This window comes from Agelaius tricolor, unplaced genomic scaffold, assembly GCF_023055355.1.
Source record: "Agelaius tricolor isolate 1412-34295 unplaced genomic scaffold, bAgeTri1.0.p SCAF_11, whole genome shotgun sequence".
NCBI lineage: Eukaryota > Metazoa > Chordata > Aves > Passeriformes > Icteridae > Agelaius > Agelaius tricolor.
In genome coordinates, this window is record NW_027269271.1 from 21,297,999 (window position 1) to 21,315,133 (window position 17,135).

The following is a 17,135-nucleotide window of genomic DNA, read 5'->3' on the forward strand; positions in this document are numbered from 1 at the left end:
CCCTGAGGGACAGCGTTTGTCTCCACCTGGGTATAACGTCAAGGCCCATAGCACCGTGACCGCACCCATACAACTAATTCCTATAATCCGTCTGTGAAACCTGAACACGGACGACAGAGGAGGATTCGAGTTTGACTTTTGCTAGTTAATGCATTACAGACCCCATTATGTTTTTCTCAGTTGTCACTTTCCGTGTACATCGCTGAGAGCTACTTACGAAAGTTTTTGATTCATCTGTTTTTAACCAATATAGGGGTAGCTCCACCGAAATGGAGCTTCAAAAAATTTCTCGACACTCGTACTTGTTCCTCTCCACGGAAATCTTTAGTAAAAGGCGAAAGATTTATACGATCTGAAGAGAAACCAGAGTATGTCCTCATTTTCCTCCCCGACATTGGCCCCGTCTGCTCCACCCCACAAGAGTCAGGGTGACGCACGGCTCCCCCCCGCACGCCGCTCCCGGCCCCACAGCTCCGGCGCAGCCCCGGGTGGGGGCACACACTGGATAGCCCCCACAGCCCGGGGCAGCAGCCGCAGCACCGGACACAGCGGAGACGGACACCGGAGGCACCGCGGGGCACCCTGGGTATGCAAATCGGGCGCTAACGGGGCGGGGCGGCTCAGCCTCAGCAGGGCCGGCGCGTCCCCGTCGTGGTTTGACCCCAGCGGGACACCGTGGAACCGCTCGCTGACTGGAGGGACAGAAGGGAGAAACTCATGGGTTGAAAATAAGGAGTTTGATAGTTAAAGCAAAATAGTATTAAATTAAAAATTGTAGGGAAAATAAAATAGAATCACAGGATGGTCTAGGTTGGACGGGACCTTAAAGATCATCTAGTTCCCATCCCTGTGCCATAAGTAGGCACACCTCCTACTAGACCAGATTGCTCAAAGCCCTATCCAACTTGGTCTTGAACACTTCCAGGGTTAGGACCACAACTTCCTGAGCAATCTGTTCCAGTGCCTTGATAGCCTCACAGTAAAGAATTCCTTTCGAATATTCAGCCTAAATCTCTCCTCTTTTATTTTTAAAGCATTCTCTCTTGCCCTGTCACTACATGCCTTTGTAAAAAGTCATTCTCTCTTTTTTTTTTATAGGCCCCTTTTAAGTACCGCAAGGCCTCAATAAGATATCTCCAAAACCTTTTCTCTACCAGGCTCAACAATCCCAGGTGTCTCAGCCTGTCCTCACAGGAGAGAGGCTCCAGCCCTCTGATCATCTTCACAGCCTCCTCCAGATTTCCTCTAACATATCAGTGTCTTTCCTGTATTGGGGACCAGAGAGCTGGATTCAGCAGGAAAGGGCACAATTGCCTCCTCTGACCTGCTGCCCAGGATGCAGTTGGCTTTCTGGGCTGCGACTGCTCACTCTTGGTTCATGTCCAGCTTTTCACCCATCAGAACCCCCACTTCTTTCTCATCAGACCTAGTCTCAGTGAGTTTTGCAGTATGTGTTCTCCAGTTCTTCTTGCGTCTGCCATTGTCCAGACCCAGAGGCAGCACTGGGCACTTGGACTTGTTGAACTTCCTGAGGTTCTTGTGGGCCCAAGTTTGTCCAGGTCCCCCTAGATGGCACCCTGTCCTTCAGGTGTGTCACCCACACTACTCAGCTTGTAAAACTGGCTGCGGGTGCACTCACCCCCACCGTCTGTGTCATTGATAAAGATATTAAAAGCCCCAGCCAGTCAGTCCCAAGACACAGCCCTGAGGGACATCGTTTGTCTCCACCTGGGTATAACGTCAAGGCCCATAGCACCGTGACCGCACCCATACAACTAATTCCTATAATCTGTTCGTGAAACCTGGACACGGATGGCAGTGAGAGATTCAAATCTTACTTTTGCTGGATGATGCACTGCATCTCCGATTGGATCTATCTCCCTAGGGGTGTGTTGTCTGTGTACGCCACTGAGAGCTTCTTGTATGATACTATGATTCATCTGTTTTTAACCAATATAGGGGTAGCTCCACCGAAATGGAGCCTCAAAAAATTTCTCGACACTCGTGCCTGTTCCTCTCCACGGAAATCTTTAGTAAAAGGCGAAAGATTTATACGATCTGAAGAGAAACCAGAGTATACCGTATGCCCTCCTCGGGCACACACCGTCCCTCGGCTGTCTCTCTCTAGGACACGGCGACTTGCGCGCGTCCTGCCTGGCCCTCCCGCCGCCCCGGTCTGTTCCCGCGGCACAGACGGGGATCCAGCCCGCATCCGGACACCGGCGCTACCGGGGCGCAGCGGCGAAAAGCGCGACCGGGGTCGCTCCGCCGGAGCGCGGTGCACCCTGGGTACAAGAATAAATCTGAATACTAATTTGGAATATGCTAATGACCCAGCGCAGCACATGGGGCATGCAAATGAATCAGAATACTAATGTGCATATGCTAATGAGGCTATCACGACCCGCAGCCCGTGTGCGCGAGGGCTTTTGCGCTCGCTCAGCCCCGCCGCGGTACGCCGGGCCCTGGGTCCTGACTGCAGACGTTCGCACGGTGCCCTGTCGCCCCTGCCTGGAGGCGTTCGCACGGTGACCCGCCGGACAGGAAGGACGGGCCTGCGGCAGACGGACCCCTGACAATGCCCGCTTCGTGCCGGGCCCGCGGGCAGAGCCAGCCCCGGAGCTTCCGCCATTGTCCGCTCGCTCCCCTCGGCGCCGCCGCGTCTCCAGGCAACGCCGCGCGCCTCGCTCTGGCGGCGCGGTGACGTCACCGCATCGCGAGAGCTCGCCCCGCCAAGCCGCCCCGCGCGCTTCCGCCCCGCCTCTTTGCGCCGGTGCCGCACCATGGGTGAGTGAAGGGGCCAGGGGCCTGCCGACATCCGCCGCCATCCGCCCGCTGCGCCACCGCATCCGCCCCGGTCGCCCACCGGGTGGCAAGCGGGGACTGCCGCCGGCCTACACCGTCCGCCATCGGGGGCGGCTGCGGTATTGCCCAGCTGCTGGCGGGGGGAGGGTGAGCGGGCCCAACATGGCGGCTGGTGGATGATGAGGGTGGGCGGCCTCGTCTCGCTGCGCCTTAATTTCCTGCAGATCCTGAGCGCTGGGCTCCCTCCCGGTGTCTGCCGCAGATGAGCAGATGCGGGTGAGGTGGAACAGCGTTCAGCGGACCCATCGGTGGGGTGCGGGGTGGCGTTGTGGAACACTGCGCAAGTTGGCAGCTTGGGCCCTTGCGGGAGGTGGCGTGTTCTGCAGAGATGGTCCCCGTTGGGGCCCTAGCAGGCCGAGTTGATTCGGGGTGTCTCTCGTAGGGGCTCAGCGGACAGGTGGGATGGGGGTCCCTTCCTATAGCGGACCTACCACATCCTGCCAGTAGCGTAGGATGATTGCTGTAGTGTGCCTGTCACATCGGCATCGGGCGCTTCCCAGAGAGTGCCCAGCACGCGAGGTACGTTGGGACGCAGCTTCCCAAAGAGAGCACGGATAAAGGGGTCTGTCTGCTTGTACAGCTCTCCTGGAAGGGATGTGCTCGGGGCAGGTCTGAGTATCAATGATGAAGCTTCTCTAACTGCTGCATAAGGCTGAGTGCACTGTGCGGATACCAACCTTGGAGAGCTGAGGACTCAGAGCCGCGCCCTGCTGCTGCAGCCGGCTGGGCTGGTGGCACCCTCTGACCACGCTGCTCTCCATTCAGGTATCTCCCGGGACAACTGGCATAAGCGTCGCAAGACTGGGGGCAAGAGGAAGCCCTACCATAAGAAGAGGAAGTATGAGTTGGGGCGACCTCCCGCCAACACTAAGGTGAGTGATTGGGCAAAGTTGGTCAGAATTGTGTTTTCCAACTCGAGTTGCTGCTTCTGTGATATTTAAACCTATTTGAGGTTTCAATTCTTGCTGTTTGGTGTGGGGTTGAATATCTGACCCTACTTCTCTAAAAGGTGGTGTTTGCCCCTCTGCCGATGGAAAGCAGCAATACATTTTTGCAATAAAAGGCAATTGGAGTGATGAAGCTTTCACCTTAGGTAGATGCAACAGACCGTTCTGGTCATTTACTGTATCTGCCGATGCTGGGATTTGTCATAGTTACACTGACCACATTGCCTTGGAGGCTGGGGCTGTGCTGGGCTCCTTTGGGGGCTGTGCAGCATTCCAGCACTAAGAGCAGCCCGGTGTTTGTTTCTGACTGCAGATTGGCCCGCGCCGGATTCACACCGTGAGGGTTCGCGGTGGAAATAAGAAGTACCGAGCCCTTCGCTTGGATGTTGGCAACTTCTCCTGGGGCTCAGAGTGTAAGTATGAGCTGAGCCTGCTGTGTGGGAGGGAAACCTGTGCTGGTCTGCAGGACTGCTGCAGACTGGAGGGATGCAAACATGGATTTGTGGGCTTGGATTGACCATCCTGGAGCTGGCAGCTGAAGCAGCGTGCATGGTGATGATGATACCTTTGACCTTATGTGGCCTTAGGGGACTTGGATTTGCACTAAGTTCACAGTGATAGGAGTGTCATAGTTACACTGAGTGACATGCTTGCCTTAACTTTTTATGGGGGAGGGGGACTAAAAAGGGGCTGAAATCCTATATATGAGTAGTTCTTCAGAAACACAAGTTTTGTTCATCAGTGAATGTGGTTACTAAAAGTTAAGTGATGTTGAACAACTGAGAAAGATACTCAGGATGCTTGTGGGAAAGCCTGACCCTAGAACAGTGTTACATTAGCATGTGCAATTTCATATTTCTGCTTTGCTAAGCAAAAGTGGGAAGCCCAGAAACAAGAGGGGGATTCTGTCATATCTTCCCTGAGCAAGGTGGGTTTTCTTTGCTTTACAAGCTGACAGCAGCATCACTTGAGCCTGGGCCCAGGCAGTGTTGAGTGCTGAGTCGGATGGTAAAATAGCAGTAAGGAAGGTGGTGGCTTAGTGACCTGCATGGTGTGAGGGGGCAGGACATGTTTTCAGTTATCTCAGAGCATTGTCTGTGCACTGAAAAGTGTCGTTACAGTCAGTATTGCACATGTGAAGGGGCTGAGTGTACCTTGCAACATGGACAAGGTATGTGAGTGAAGGGAGAAAACCCACCTTGTGCATGGTCTTTGTGTATGTGCAGGGCTGTTTTCAGGGCAAGTGACTGCTAAACAGTCAAATTTAGTAGCTAAGAAGTGCGTTGCAGGGCAGTCCCGCTCAGTATGGCTTAATTCAGTAATTCTAGCGAGTGCATACAGCACTGAGCCCTGTGGGCAGTGTTAGTTGGCATCTGCTGATCTTGCTAGTCTGGAAAGTTACATTCTAGGATTGCTTAGATACTTTGGAGATGAGTTCCAGCAAGGCTACTGATCCTGGTTTTTCATGTAGGAGGGATTTAATTTCCAGGTGTAGATTTCTGTCCTAACAACAGAAAGTTTGACTGATGAAGAGATGCATCTTCTAGTTAAATTTAATTCAATGCCAGGCAGGCTGGAAGATACTGGATGGGCTGTTGAGTGCAAAGTTATTTAAAGGGTATGTGTGAAATGCTATGAGTTGCATACTCAGCTGTCTGATCCCTGTAGGTCTGAACTCATGCTCTTCTCTTGAAAGGCTGCACTCGCAAGACCAGAATTATTGATGTTGTGTACAACGCTTCCAACAACGAGCTGGTGCGGACAAAGACGCTGGTGAAGAACTGCATCGTGCTCATCGACAGCACCCCCTACCGGCAGTGGTACGAGGCACACTATGCCCTGCCCCTGGGACGCAAGAAGGGCGCCAAACTGGTACGCCTGGGCTTCTCCTTTGGGCTCCTGGCACAGCAGTCTGCCCTGCCAGAGGCACTTACCCATCCTGAACAGACACTGCCTGCCAGAGTAGGGTTGGGTACCCAGCAGTGCCTATCCAAGTTGTGTTCCCATAGGTTGGTTCCCAGGATAAGTCTGGCTCTCTTAATGGAGTGCTCAGTAGCAGGAGTTCTCCCAGAAGCATTACACCCGTTTGTGCACAAGGACCTGCCTGTCAAAATCTTTGTCTTCTAATGATGATACCTTTGTCCAGTTCTGCTACTGAAGGGAGAGCGATGACAATCTAGGATGCTGAGGAAGACTTTGTAGGTTGGGTTCTTGTGCTGGGCAGTGATTGCTTTGGTGAGAAGCTTGGGGATTCCTCATTGAACTTGAGTGTGTTTAAGTGTCTTGAAACTACACTGAGCCACGAATCTGTGAATCAAACCCTGGATTGCTAGAAGGTATTTAAAACCCCACATGTAGCATTCAGATTAATCCTTGCATTAAAAGCAAAGCAGTTCTCATTTGGGTGCTGTGTAGTGCAGAAGCAGGGGGAGACCTCGTCTGCCTGGCCTTGCACCACACCCAAGTGCTTTCATTAATTCTGCTGAGGGAAAGAGTATCCACTGCTTTTTGTAGGAGGAGTGGTTCACCAGGGAAGCCTTTGCAGTTTCATTGACTTGAGAACAGCCTTCCCTAGGGCAATGTGCTCAGTTGTCAGCAGTGACTCTGGTTAGCAATGTTGCATTTCTTGGTCTCAAAAGTGAAATGCAGTACCTGGTTCTGTGAGATCAAAGTATTTGTACCTCAGCCAGGTATGACTTTGAAAACAGTACAGTGTTGAGAATACAAGGGCTTCCTTCATGGTAGTGGGAAACACCTGTGTTAGTGGAAGGTGGCCATTTGTTAAACAACTTCTTTTTTGCTTTTGGTCTTGGGTTTAGACTCCTGAAGAGGAGGAAATACTGAACAAGAAGCGTTCAAAGAAGATCCAGAAAAAATATGATGAGCGAAAGAAGAATGCCAAGATAGCAAGTATTCTTGAGGAGCAGTTCCAGCAAGGAAAGCTACTTGGTGAGTCCCTGGCAGCATTAATGTAACTTGTTCTTTTATCTTCTCCAGAGATACCTCACTTGTGGCAGGATGGGGCAGTCTGTCTAGCCAGGCTTCTGCAGTTGATTATTCCTTTTGGGGCTTTGAGAGAGAAAGGGGCTCAAGACTAGCAAAATGAGCAAGTGTGTGTCAGAAAAATGTGCCACAGGCATCTGAGAGCTTTGATGTTCAAGCTCTGGTAAACACTTGAGTGTTCTGAAGTCTTCTGGTGATGAGACCTTTGTCCAGTTCTGCTACTGAACCCGAGCGATGACAGTTTGGAGATCTGAGGAGGACTTCACTAGGGACTGCAGCTTCCCAAGCACAGTACCTCAGGCACAGGTGCTGCCCAGGCACATGGCCTGCTGACCCAGTTACTGCTGAGCTGCTCGTCCGTGCTGCTGCAGGGAGGCTGTGTGCAGTGTGTGTTCTTTGGTGTGTGCACTGGGGTGGGGAATTGCCAGCCTTTAACTGCATGACTTCTCCTTGCAGCCTGCATTGCCTCCAGACCTGGACAGTGTGGCCGAGCCGATGGCTATGTGTTGGAAGGCAAGGAATTAGAGTTCTACTTGAGGAAGATCAAGGCCAGAAAAGGCAAATGAATATGAAAACTATTGTGCTAAGAGAACGAATAAACCAAGAGTCTTCTACCCTAATAGGTTGTGTGCTTTTTGTGTGTGCAGTATGGAGAGGGCTTCTGTAGCTCCACCTGCCTTGTAAAATGTAAAGGAAGATGAAACTCTAGGAATCCCTGAGCCCTTTAACATCTTCAGGCAAAACTTGTCCCTGCATGTGCTCAACTAAAACATCTCTGTGGGGTCTAAGTGACTTGCAGGGACCAAGTGTTTGTGAAAAAGAGGAGATTTCGCAGCAGTGGGGAATGTCCAGTATTGGAAACCTGCGAGCAGGAGGTAGGTGCAAGTGTGCACCCCCATTGAAAGTTCTGGGTTCCTGGGAGCTCCTGAGGTCTGTGCACACTTCCCCCCTGTTCCTGTGCTGTGTTAGGTCAGCATGTGCTGCAGCTGGGGTGTTGGAGAGGTCAGTGGGGAAATGGGCCAAGTCTGGCTGAAAATTTGGCTATTACACCTTCAACCTCTGCAGCTGGTAACTCTGCCTCTGCCTTCCACATTACATGGGCCCCCATCCCCTGGTTCAGGCCAGCAGCCCCTTCTGGTGTTTCCTGCCTGGCTGTACAGTTCCCTGCAGGATCCAATATCCTTTAACCAAACTAGGTGGCACTGCTCAGTGACCAGCTGGTCTTTCCCTGACCTGCTTGGTCTCATTCCAGTGCAAGATCAATTCCTTCTAGCAGAAGGGCCAGGCTCACATCATGGTCTGTCCCTTTCGAAAGCTGGATACAAACTCCAGCTTTGTGCCCTGTCACTTGGGTGGAATTGGAAAGCTGTGGTGAACAAAAGCTTTTCTGGATGTTTTGGTGATATCATTCCTAGAGGCTCCTGTCCTTAAATCTCTGAAAATAGTTGTTCTTTGTGCAGCTATTGGGGGAAGTCATCTGAGAGCTATTGGGAGCCCATCTGAGAGCTGGTCCTATGCCCTGGGGCAGGCCAGGCTCACACACCTTGTGCCTGTCAGGTGAACACACTGCACACTTAAATCCCATTTGTGTGTTTTCACAAAAGCCTCGTTTATCCATTGGATCACTGCTGCAAATCAGGCTTCCTGCAGCCCCAGCATCACAATTACTACCTCTGAACTGAAGGGAGGTGGTCCATGATCATCTTGCCCCAAGGAGAGTTATGGTGAGACCTAAGTCTCATGCTTCAAAAATGCAATTCTGTCCCGCCAGATAATTTTGAGGGAAGGAGTTTAAGTTTTTTTCCCGTGATGCTGTGCCATGTTTGCCAAGTGTAACAGCAGGAGGTGCCCTGGGGAGTGTGGGTTCGTGCTGTGCTGCTGGCAGGGAGGTAAACATGAGCCAACACCAGAGCTGAGCATTGCAGAACGGTGGTACCTGTTCTGATGACCGAGGCAGCAGGTTGTGCCATGGGTGTGCACTGGCAGTCCCTCACAGATTGGCTCTGTGCTTGTGGGCACTGTGAGCAGAGCTGAGCCCAGCTGGTGCCCCTGCAGTCCAGGAGTCCCTGGCAGTGGGAGCTGAGCTGGGTGGCATGTTTTCACAAGCACATTCCTTCTCCATAGTGATCCGGTGTAAATTTTCCCTGCTCTCCAGCAACGCCTGCTTTCCAGAGAGGTGGGGCGGAGGCGATAAGCGCACTTGGCAGGGCTGTGTCACGGCTGCTTCCTCTGAGTGTGTTTCTTCTCTCCCGTCATCCTCCACAGAGTGCAAACAGCATTCAGGGTGTTTCTGGGGAACTTTGTACAGATTGAGAAACTGGCTTTATGGAGCAAATGCCACCTTGGTGTCAGAGCAGGATTATAAACCTGTCCCCTGATGAACAGGATTATGGCTCATCAATGTGTGCTGTTTACTAAGTTACTACTCTGAGAAACACAGCTGTCAAGGGGAACTGCCCATGGGAACGAAAGTAGCACCCAGAGCTGCACTGGAGGTGTGACATGGGAACAGCAGTGGCAGCTGGCTGGGGTGTGTGGCACTCCACTCCCAAATCAGTGCAGGCTGTGGGATGCACAGCCCTATGGATGGCACAGGGATTTACCTTCCTGGGAGTGGGCAAACCTGCTATGCACTAGGCCAGGAAGTGATGGGCAGGGGCTGGGGTTAAGTACAGCTTAAGCCTGGCTAGACTTCAGAAGTACAAAAGCCTAGACTTACCCACTTCTGACAGGTGGAGGGTCTGAATTTCAAGGGTTGCTTTCATAGGATGATCAGCTGCAGTATAAGCCAGGTGAAGTCACTTGTTTTGTGTCCTGCTCCTTGCTGTTGAGTGGCTCTCTCAGCTCCACAGGATATTAACTTTGGGGTATTTTCACAGGACGTGATCCAACCCAGGAAATGACCTTGTGGTTACACTTCAATAGGTCCAGCAGTGACCTGGAAGGCAGTGGAGGAGAAGCAGGGCTGCCTTGTTGAGGGAATTCAGGACCTTTAAAGGAAGGGAGGACTTGAAGGAAAGGGAACTTTTAAACTAATTTTCTTAGGGAAAATGTGTCTAAATGTGCCAGGGCTGTCACAGACAAAGAATTGGGAGCACTGGCTTTGGTGACGCCTCCCTGCCACCTGTCAGAGAGTGAGATTTGGGCAGGGGCTGCAGGTACCAGAGCAAGGGCTGGACAAGACCAGTGGGGTGATTTGGGTCACTCCCTTTGCATCAGCCATGGCATCTGAATTTAGGCTGCATGAGAAAGAGGGAAAGGACAGGATGTTACATCATTCCCAGCAGCCCTGGGAACAGGACCCCAGGGTACATGAGCAGAGAGGGCACCCATGGAAGGGCTGCAGGCATTTCTAGAGCACATGTCAAAAATGCAGCTGTTGTTAGCCCTAGTCAAAATCTGCAGCCATGGGATGGGCTGCACCCCCTGGAGACAGCTGCTAACCCTGCCTGTCCTGCTGTAGCCCTGTGGCAGCCTCTGGTCCCTCTGTCCCTGTGGGGATGTGGGGGTGGCATGAGCCAGGGTATGCTGTAGTACTTGGCAGAGAGTGATGGAGGGATATTAAAAGCTGGGATATTTTCCCAGAGCCCAGGAGGGAGCAGGGAAGGAAGAAGTCCAGCTGGATATAAAACAGGGAAACATCCATGAGTGGCAGGATACATGAAGACAAATCATCCCATCCTTGTCCCTAGGCCATGTGAGGCTGAGCAGTGCTGGGACTGAGCAGTCCCACCATGGGCTGCTGAAGCCCCACAGCACTCTGCAGGAAACACCACTTCCTCTGCCGGCCGGAGCGCCGTGTCCTGCCCTGCCCAGCTCCCTCCCTTCCTGCCTGGGCACCAGGCCCAGCACAGCTCCAGAGCACACAGAGTGGCCCATGCAGCTTCCAGCCTGGAAAATGTCCCCCTGGGCAGGAGGAGCAGGACTCAAGGGCGTCCCCCTCCATCCACAGAGAAGGGCTGGAGCACCTTGGGTGAGACTTGCTGGGGGTGTCTGTATTGAGCAGTGATTCACAGCCCCCCCCGCCTTTGCCCTGCTCCCAGGAGCCCCACAAATTCTTGCTTTGTTCAGGATCTGTGGCATTTACAGCAGGCCGACACCTTCCCCACCCTTGTTGTAAATCCTGACACAAAGCAAAGGCTCTGCTGGCATTTAGCCAGCGCCCAGCTCTGCTCTGCCAGAGCCACAAAGAGGCTCCCAGGATGCTGGGCAAGACCCTCACTAGGCCATCACCCAGAGCAGGGGAGGGTAGATGGGGTAGGAGTGAAGTCCACCATCCCTGCACTCCCCACATCCCACTTGTTGGCTCCCCACTACCCCAAAGCACAAAGGGATGGAGCCACACTGGCAGGAGTAAAATGATATATTTCTTACTGAGAGCTGGATCCTACAGGGCTGTCTGCAAGGGGCCCCCTCTGATGCCACCCTGTTTGTGTGTGCACTTCACACACCTGCTCCCACAAGTGTGCACACACACATGCCATGAAGCAGCACATGTGCATTGATTGTTTCAAGTCCCTGTGGGGTGTGGGGTGGGCAGCAGGCAGAGCCACAACAGGCTTCCCGTGATGGGCCCAGGGCACCCTGTCCAAATGTGACACTCCCTGCAGACCACACAGGCAGGGCCAGCCCTGTTTCATGTCTCCAGACCGTGTTCCCTGCAGGTTGCAGAGCAGTTGTGCCAGACACCATCTGGCTCCAGCAGGAGAGAAAGCTCTGGTCAGTGGGTCTGGCACTCACAGCATCATCACTTGATCCCCAAAACCAGCCCCCACCTTCCCTGCACATCCTTCCTCAGGCACCACCAGCCTGTGGGAGGGTCCCCAGAGCCTGAAGCACCCTTGCAGCCTTGCCCAGCTGCAGCACATGGCAAGCGAGGGGTTCATACAGTAGCACAGGGGAAGGGATGGGTATTTGGTGGTGCAGCTTTGCAAACAGCCACTGTCAGCCACGGCAGGACAGCTCATGCCTCTCCTGCTCTGGTGGCTTTCACTGCTGCCCAGCCCCTGCCCTCCTGCTGTGTGTCCAGACACAGCCCAAGTCCTGGCATCAGTGCAGGTCAATGGTCTCATACTCCAGGTTGTCCGAGTCCTCCAGCTCGATGCCAGGTACCAGGTTGTAGTAGCTGGTTGTCTGACTCATGTAGATCTTCTCCCGGTCAGCAGAGTCCTTCAGCACTTCACTCACGCTGACAGTGTCCACCTCTGGCTCACTGCCCAGCTCCTCTGCCCTTGCTGCGGGGGTCCCCAGCTGCCCTTCATGGGATGGCACCTGGGAACTGCTGGGGGATCCCACCTGGATCTCCACCTCCTCATAGAGGTCTCTGCCACTCTCCAGTGGATCCACGAAGGGCTGGAGCATGACCTGTTTCCCCAGCAGCACTTTCTTCTCAGCCTTGGAGGGAGCAGCAGGCAGCTCGTAGGGGATGTAGTGGTGGGGCTCTGCAGACAGTGGCACACTGCCCCTCTCTGCCACGGCCCGCTGGCTCTGGGACCTGCTCTGAAGGCTGTAGTTGGTCTTTTTCTTCTGCCGGCAGAAGCACCAAGTGACGCTGGCGAGGATGAGGAGGGGGGGCAGGCAGATGAAGAGGGCGGTGAGGCTGTGCGAGCGGCACAGCTCATCCCGGGGAATGCTCTGGAGGCCCACACCCTGGTACTGCTCTGGTGTGTGGCAGATCACCTCAGCAGCCTGGCTGGACCAGCCCTCCAGGGTGGTTAGCAGAGCACAGCTGCAGTCCCAGCTGTTGTTGGAGAGCTGAAGCTGGAGCAGAGATGGCTTCAGAAGGCTGGCAGGGAGGAAGGTGAGGGCATTGAAGCCCAGGTAGACCTCCTGGACCTGGGAAGATGCTTTCAGGAAGGACCTGGGTAGCTCCTGAAGCTGGTTGCTATCCAGATAAAGAACCCTCAAATTAGGGGCATTTTCTAGAAAGCTTCCAGGGAGACTTTCCAGCAGGTTGTGACTCAAGTGCAAGATTTCCAAGGCAGGAGGGACTCCCTGTGCGTTGCTGATGGCCGTGATGCTGCAGTGGGAGAGGTAGAGTTCCCGTAGCCCCTGCACCTCCACCAGTGCTCCCCAGTCCAGGTGGGTGATGTTGGAGCTGGTGAAGTTGAGGCAGCAGCTCTCGGGGAGCGGAGCCTCCCGGAAAGCCTGGTAGTCCATGGGCTCGGAGCAGTTGCAGACAGGCGGTGCTGGCTCAAGGGCAAGGCCGGCAGCGAGCAGGAGGCTGCCGCAGAGGGACACGGTGCCCAGCCCGGCGCCTGCGGGGAGAGCAGAGGGGACGGTGACTCTCTGTGCCCTCCCGCTCCCTTTCTCCAGCCTTCCCGGCGGGGAAGTGAACCCCACTTCTCCTCCCCTCCGCGAAAGGACCGGCTCGCCGCAGGTCCTCCCGGGCCGTCCTCCAGTGCCACCGACCCCGCCGGCCCGGGGCTGCCTCTCCCGCGACGTCCCGCTGCTCCGGCCAGGTGCCCGCGGGCAGCGAGCGACCCCCGGAGCTCCGGCCGTGCCCCCCGTGCCCTGCCCGGCCTCACCTGCCGCCGCTCGCCCCATCCTCCGGGGCTGCTCCGCGTCCCGCCGCGCTCCCACCGGGCGCGGCCGCCGGCTCCGCCTCGCCGCGGGGCGGCCCCGCCACATCCCGCCCCGGCCCCGCCGCCGTCCGGCCCGGCCCGGCCCGGCCCATGGCCTCCCTTCAGCCCCCCGTGCCCCGTCCCCTCGCAGGGGTCCCGCCAGCCATGGACCCTCCAGCCGCCCTCTGCAGCGGTACCCCCAAATTTCGCTTGACCCAGCTCCCCTGCAGTCCATCAACCCGGGATCCCCCCTTATTCTGCCCCTCCTTCACAAGCCATAGTTCCCATTCCTTCATCATCCTTCCCCTCTCCATTCCCCAGAAAGAATGTCCCTTCCCAGCCTCTCCCTCTGCCCCGCAGAAGCCATGTGTCCCTCCAGTCCTGTCCGTGTCCCTCCAGTCCTGTCTGCACTCCATCACCAGCCCCCCAAGCTCCTGGAGAAGGGCCGGGCTGGGCTCTGCTGAGTTTGTCTCTCTCCTGGGAAGGGGATAGAGCTCTGCCCGGCTGAACTGCCAGCTCCACTGGGGAAAGGATGCAGAGTGCACATTCTTGCCGGATGGGGATCAAAGGGCCAGCATCGCACTCCATCGCTGGACCCCTGATGAATTCCCTTCCTCCCACACAAGTCCCAGGCCGGTAAGGAGGAGCAGAGTCAGACAGGAGCACTACATCCCTCAGAAAAGCAGTGCTGGAGAGGGGAGCTCTGTTTTCACACTCTGTGTGCTCACTATGGGGTGAATTGGGTAAACTGAGGCACATGGAGTGTACCAACAGCTCTTTGCTTGGGTACTGTGGAGGTGGTAAGATGGGACCTGGGCTGAGCACGTCCAGTACTTTGGTGCCTTGTGCCCCAGTTCCTGGGGTGCCTTGGCCCTGCTGGTGCTGGTTCTTCCTTCCCCAGCTCACCCAAGGGACCAACCACCCTCTCCATGCTCCTCCTTGGCAGCTGCAGCCCCATGCTTTGCAGAGCTGTGCTGAGGGATGGGAAAGCCCCACTCCTGAAGGGGTCAGGGCTCTCACCCCAGCCTTGGGCAGCTTGTCTGCACCCTGATGCTTGGCTGGTGTTGCTCTTGCAGCCCAGGCACTGCATGGAGGCACACAGCAGGGCACACAACAATGCCCTGGTAGAGACGTGAGCTGGCAGCTGTGTTCAGCTCCCCTGCTCCTGATGTTGCTGAGCATCTCTGAATGCCATGAGGGTGGGAGGACCAGGGCAGCGCTGAGTATCATGGAGAACAGAGATCCCACAGCCTCTCTGGGCTCCTGTGATATTTTACCACATGCGCAAGGGGAAAAAAAAATTCCCAGTATGTAGATGGAGTTTCCCTTGATGCAGCTTGCATTGTGTGCCTTTCATGATTTTACTGTACATGTCCCCAAAGAGCCTGACTCCCTTTTCCTATAACTCCACCTAACTAGCTGCAGGCAGTCAGGAGTTCACCCCAGAGCCTCCCCTTCCCCAGGTCCAACAGGCTGGTGATCTTAAATCTCAGTTCCTCCCACTACTCCAGATCAGTGATGGCAAATCTGTGATTGAGATGGGACCCCACAGGGGACCCCAGCTGCAGGTGATGGGTCTGTGTCACAGACATGTTTTATGAAAAAACCTTTCCTTAGGATTTTTTCTCCTGAGAAGCTGAGAGGCCTCAGGAACAAAATGTAAACAATGATTATCTGCTGCTGTGGAATGCAACGGGTGCATCTGGGATTGGTCTCATGTGGTTGTTTCTAATTAATGGCCAATCACAGCCCAGCTGTCTGGACTGTCTCGGTCAGTCACAAGCCTTTGTTATCATTTCTTTTCTATTCTTAGCTAGCCTTCTGATGAAATCCTTTCTTCTATTTTTTTTAGTAAAGTTTTAATATAATATACATAATAAAATAATAAATCAAGCCTTCTGAAACATGGAGTCAACATTCTCGTCTCTTCCCTCATCCTAAGACCCCTGCGAACACCATCACAGGTCTGCTCCCAGGCTCCATCCCTCTTGGAGAGGAGGTGCCTCAGCCTCAGCAGGACGTGGGCTGTGGGCTCCATCCCTGCCCCTTGCCCAGGAACTCACCAGAGGCAGTGGGGAGCAGGAGCAGCGATGGCAGCTCTCAGTGCTGGCGGGTCCCCCTGTCCCTCTGTGGGGAATCCCGGGACAGCCCCGTCTGTCACCTCACCTCCAGACAGGTCCCGCGGGGCCTCCCTGCGCTCCCGGGTGCCTCCACCCACACATGGCCTTCAGACGCTGACTCAGCTCCGGCAGCCCCGAGCTGGGGCCTCCATCGGAAAACCTGTGATGCCCGGGGAGCCCCGGGCGTGATGGAAACAGGCAGCTTCCCTCGGGGCAGCAGCATCCCAGCCTGCTCCCGGCCGTGTGTGCCGATGGGCAGTGGGCTCCTTTGTGCTTCCCCTACAAAAGCTGGAAACACAAGGAAAAAAACAGCCAGATCTGTGTTGTTTCCTCTTTCTCTTCAGGCAGGTTTTCTCAGTTTTTCTGCCGAAAAAAATATGGAGTTGATTCATCCCAAAATATGGAATTGATTCATCCCCAGTACCCTAGGGTGAGAGGGGATGTGCTGGGAAGAACGGGGCTGTTTGCCAGAGGTGCTCATGCAAAACCCTCAGCGCATTCAGGAGCACAGTGAGCATCAGTGCCAAGAGCCCTGAGCAGCAGTGGGGGGAAACTGAGGCACAGGGCACGGGATGGTCACAGAGTCACCCCCTGTGTGTGGTGCGAGCAAGGGAGGGACAGTGGGAAGATTGAGGGGCTCTTGCAACGCTGCTGCTTCACACTCGTGGGGGTTGTGGGTTTGCAGGCACCCTGGCAGCTCCCGCGCCCGTGGGGAGGGAGCAGTGCCAAGCACCTTCCATGGCCCGTTCCGGGTGACAGAGGCGAGCGCTCCTCACGGCCATTAGGGAGCAGCACCGCTGTGGCGCCTTGCACGCCCTGCACAGCCAGGCCACCGCAGCAGCAGGGCTGAGGACGGGGTGCCCAGGCACCGAGGGGCAGGGATGGTGGATTCCATCATCCCTGCATCTTCCGCTGTTCCCTGTGCGCCCAGCGCCCACCCGTGACCCCCTTTGCTGGGCTCTGGCACAGAGTAAGAGGCCCTTGGGGAGTGTCCACCTGCATCTAAGTTTGTCATAAGGGAGGGAGGGCAGTACAGGGCACACAGGGGCTTTGAGAACCCTCCCTGGGCCACAACCTTTGCATGGGAAGGAGGCGTGAGGACCCCAGTTGGTCGTGTGACACATGCTGGTAACACGTGTGAGGGGAAGCACACCATGAGTAGGTGTTTTGTGTGTGTATTTACAGATGTGCATGGCAGGGGGCTGTGTATGTCCTGGGAGACAGGGGAGGGAGCTCTGCCTCTGCGCGTTTTTGGGGTCTCAGTGTGACCGTAGGAGAACCCTGAGTCAGGAGGAGGTTGTCCCTGTCCGTAGGAGGGGGATGCAGCTACTGGGGGGACATCGCTGTGTGTGCAGGGGTGGGCCCCTGTGCAGTGGAGAGGCTGCCGCGGCTTCACCCGCGGTGTCACAGCTGGTAGGAGAACACCAGTACATTCCCGGAATTCCCGAAGCCCCGCCCCCTCCGCCGTGCTGCGGCCCCTTTAAGGGCGGCCCGGGGCGGCCGGGGGCGGGGCTTCTCGGATGACGTCATCGCACCCCCTGATAAAGGCGGCGGGATTCCCGGGGCGGCAGCGGCGGCGCGCGCCGGCGGGGCCACGTGCGCGGGGCGCGGCGGAGCCCCGGAGCCTCCCGATCCTG

At 55.4% G+C, this 17,135-nt stretch overlaps 2 protein-coding genes and 7 non-coding genes across 9 annotated transcripts; 6 read left to right on the top strand and 3 right to left on the bottom strand.

Moving 5' to 3' along the window:
* Positions 1-257: 257 nt before the first annotated feature.
* On the bottom strand, positions 258-372 carry LOC139594628 (U5 spliceosomal RNA). The gene has a single exon (XR_011680703.1). It is a non-coding gene; the product is annotated as a U5 spliceosomal RNA (small nuclear RNA).
* Positions 373-1,963: 1,591 nt separating this feature from the next.
* LOC139594648 (U5 spliceosomal RNA) lies at positions 1,964-2,078 on the bottom strand. Its single transcript, XR_011680723.1, has one exon. It is a non-coding gene; the product is annotated as a U5 spliceosomal RNA (small nuclear RNA).
* Positions 2,079-2,579: 501 nt separating this feature from the next.
* RPS8 (ribosomal protein S8) lies at positions 2,580-7,435 on the top strand. The gene is made up of 6 exons (XM_071436583.1): positions 2,580-2,787; positions 3,631-3,737; positions 4,126-4,225; positions 5,509-5,684; positions 6,632-6,761; positions 7,272-7,435. Exons 1-6 carry the CDS (start codon positions 2,784-2,786, stop codon positions 7,379-7,381), a joined length of 627 nt encoding a protein of 208 aa, XP_071292684.1. The 5' UTR covers positions 2,580-2,783; the 3' UTR covers positions 7,382-7,435.
* On the top strand, positions 3,478-3,562 carry LOC139594633 (small nucleolar RNA SNORD55/SNORD39). Its single transcript, XR_011680708.1, has one exon. It is a non-coding gene; the product is annotated as a small nucleolar RNA SNORD55/SNORD39 (small nucleolar RNA).
* LOC139594636 (small nucleolar RNA SNORD46) lies at positions 3,931-4,034 on the top strand. The gene has a single exon (XR_011680711.1). It is a non-coding gene; the product is annotated as a small nucleolar RNA SNORD46 (small nucleolar RNA).
* LOC139594634 (small nucleolar RNA SNORD38) lies at positions 5,933-6,005 on the top strand. The gene has a single exon (XR_011680709.1). It is a non-coding gene; the product is annotated as a small nucleolar RNA SNORD38 (small nucleolar RNA).
* On the top strand, positions 7,003-7,074 carry LOC139594635 (small nucleolar RNA SNORD38). The gene has a single exon (XR_011680710.1). It is a non-coding gene; the product is annotated as a small nucleolar RNA SNORD38 (small nucleolar RNA).
* A 577-nt stretch (positions 7,436-8,012) lies between the features above and the next one.
* LOC139594643 (small nucleolar RNA SNORA35) lies at positions 8,013-8,142 on the top strand. Its single transcript, XR_011680718.1, has one exon. It is a non-coding gene; the product is annotated as a small nucleolar RNA SNORA35 (small nucleolar RNA).
* Positions 8,143-11,174: 3,032 nt separating this feature from the next.
* LOC139594442 (uncharacterized) lies at positions 11,175-17,028 on the bottom strand. Its single transcript, XM_071436585.1, has 2 exons — positions 13,343-17,028; positions 11,175-13,072 (listed from the first exon to the last, which is right to left on the bottom strand). Exons 1-2 carry the CDS (start codon positions 13,611-13,613, stop codon positions 11,865-11,867), a joined length of 1,479 nt encoding a protein of 492 aa, XP_071292686.1. The 5' UTR covers positions 13,614-17,028; the 3' UTR covers positions 11,175-11,864.
* Between the last annotated feature and the right edge of the window lie 107 nt (positions 17,029-17,135).

Excerpts from the sequence above, each read along its gene's own strand:
- RPS8 (XM_071436583.1), top strand. Across the intron at positions 3,738-4,125 it reads GACCTCCCGCCAACACTAAG|ATTGGCCCGCGCCGGATTCA; the intron begins GTGAGTGATTGG and ends TTCTGACTGCAG. Across the intron at positions 4,226-5,508 it reads CTTCTCCTGGGGCTCAGAGT|GCTGCACTCGCAAGACCAGA; the intron begins GTAAGTATGAGC and ends TTCTCTTGAAAG.
- LOC139594442 (XM_071436585.1), bottom strand. The coding sequence starts at position 13,613 with ATGGACTGCAGGGGAGCTGGGTCAAGCGAAATTTGGGGGTACCGCTGC. Across the intron at positions 13,073-13,342 it reads GATGGGGCGAGCGGCGGCAG|GCGCCGGGCTGGGCACCGTG; the intron begins GTGAGGCCGGGC and ends CTCTCCCCGCAG.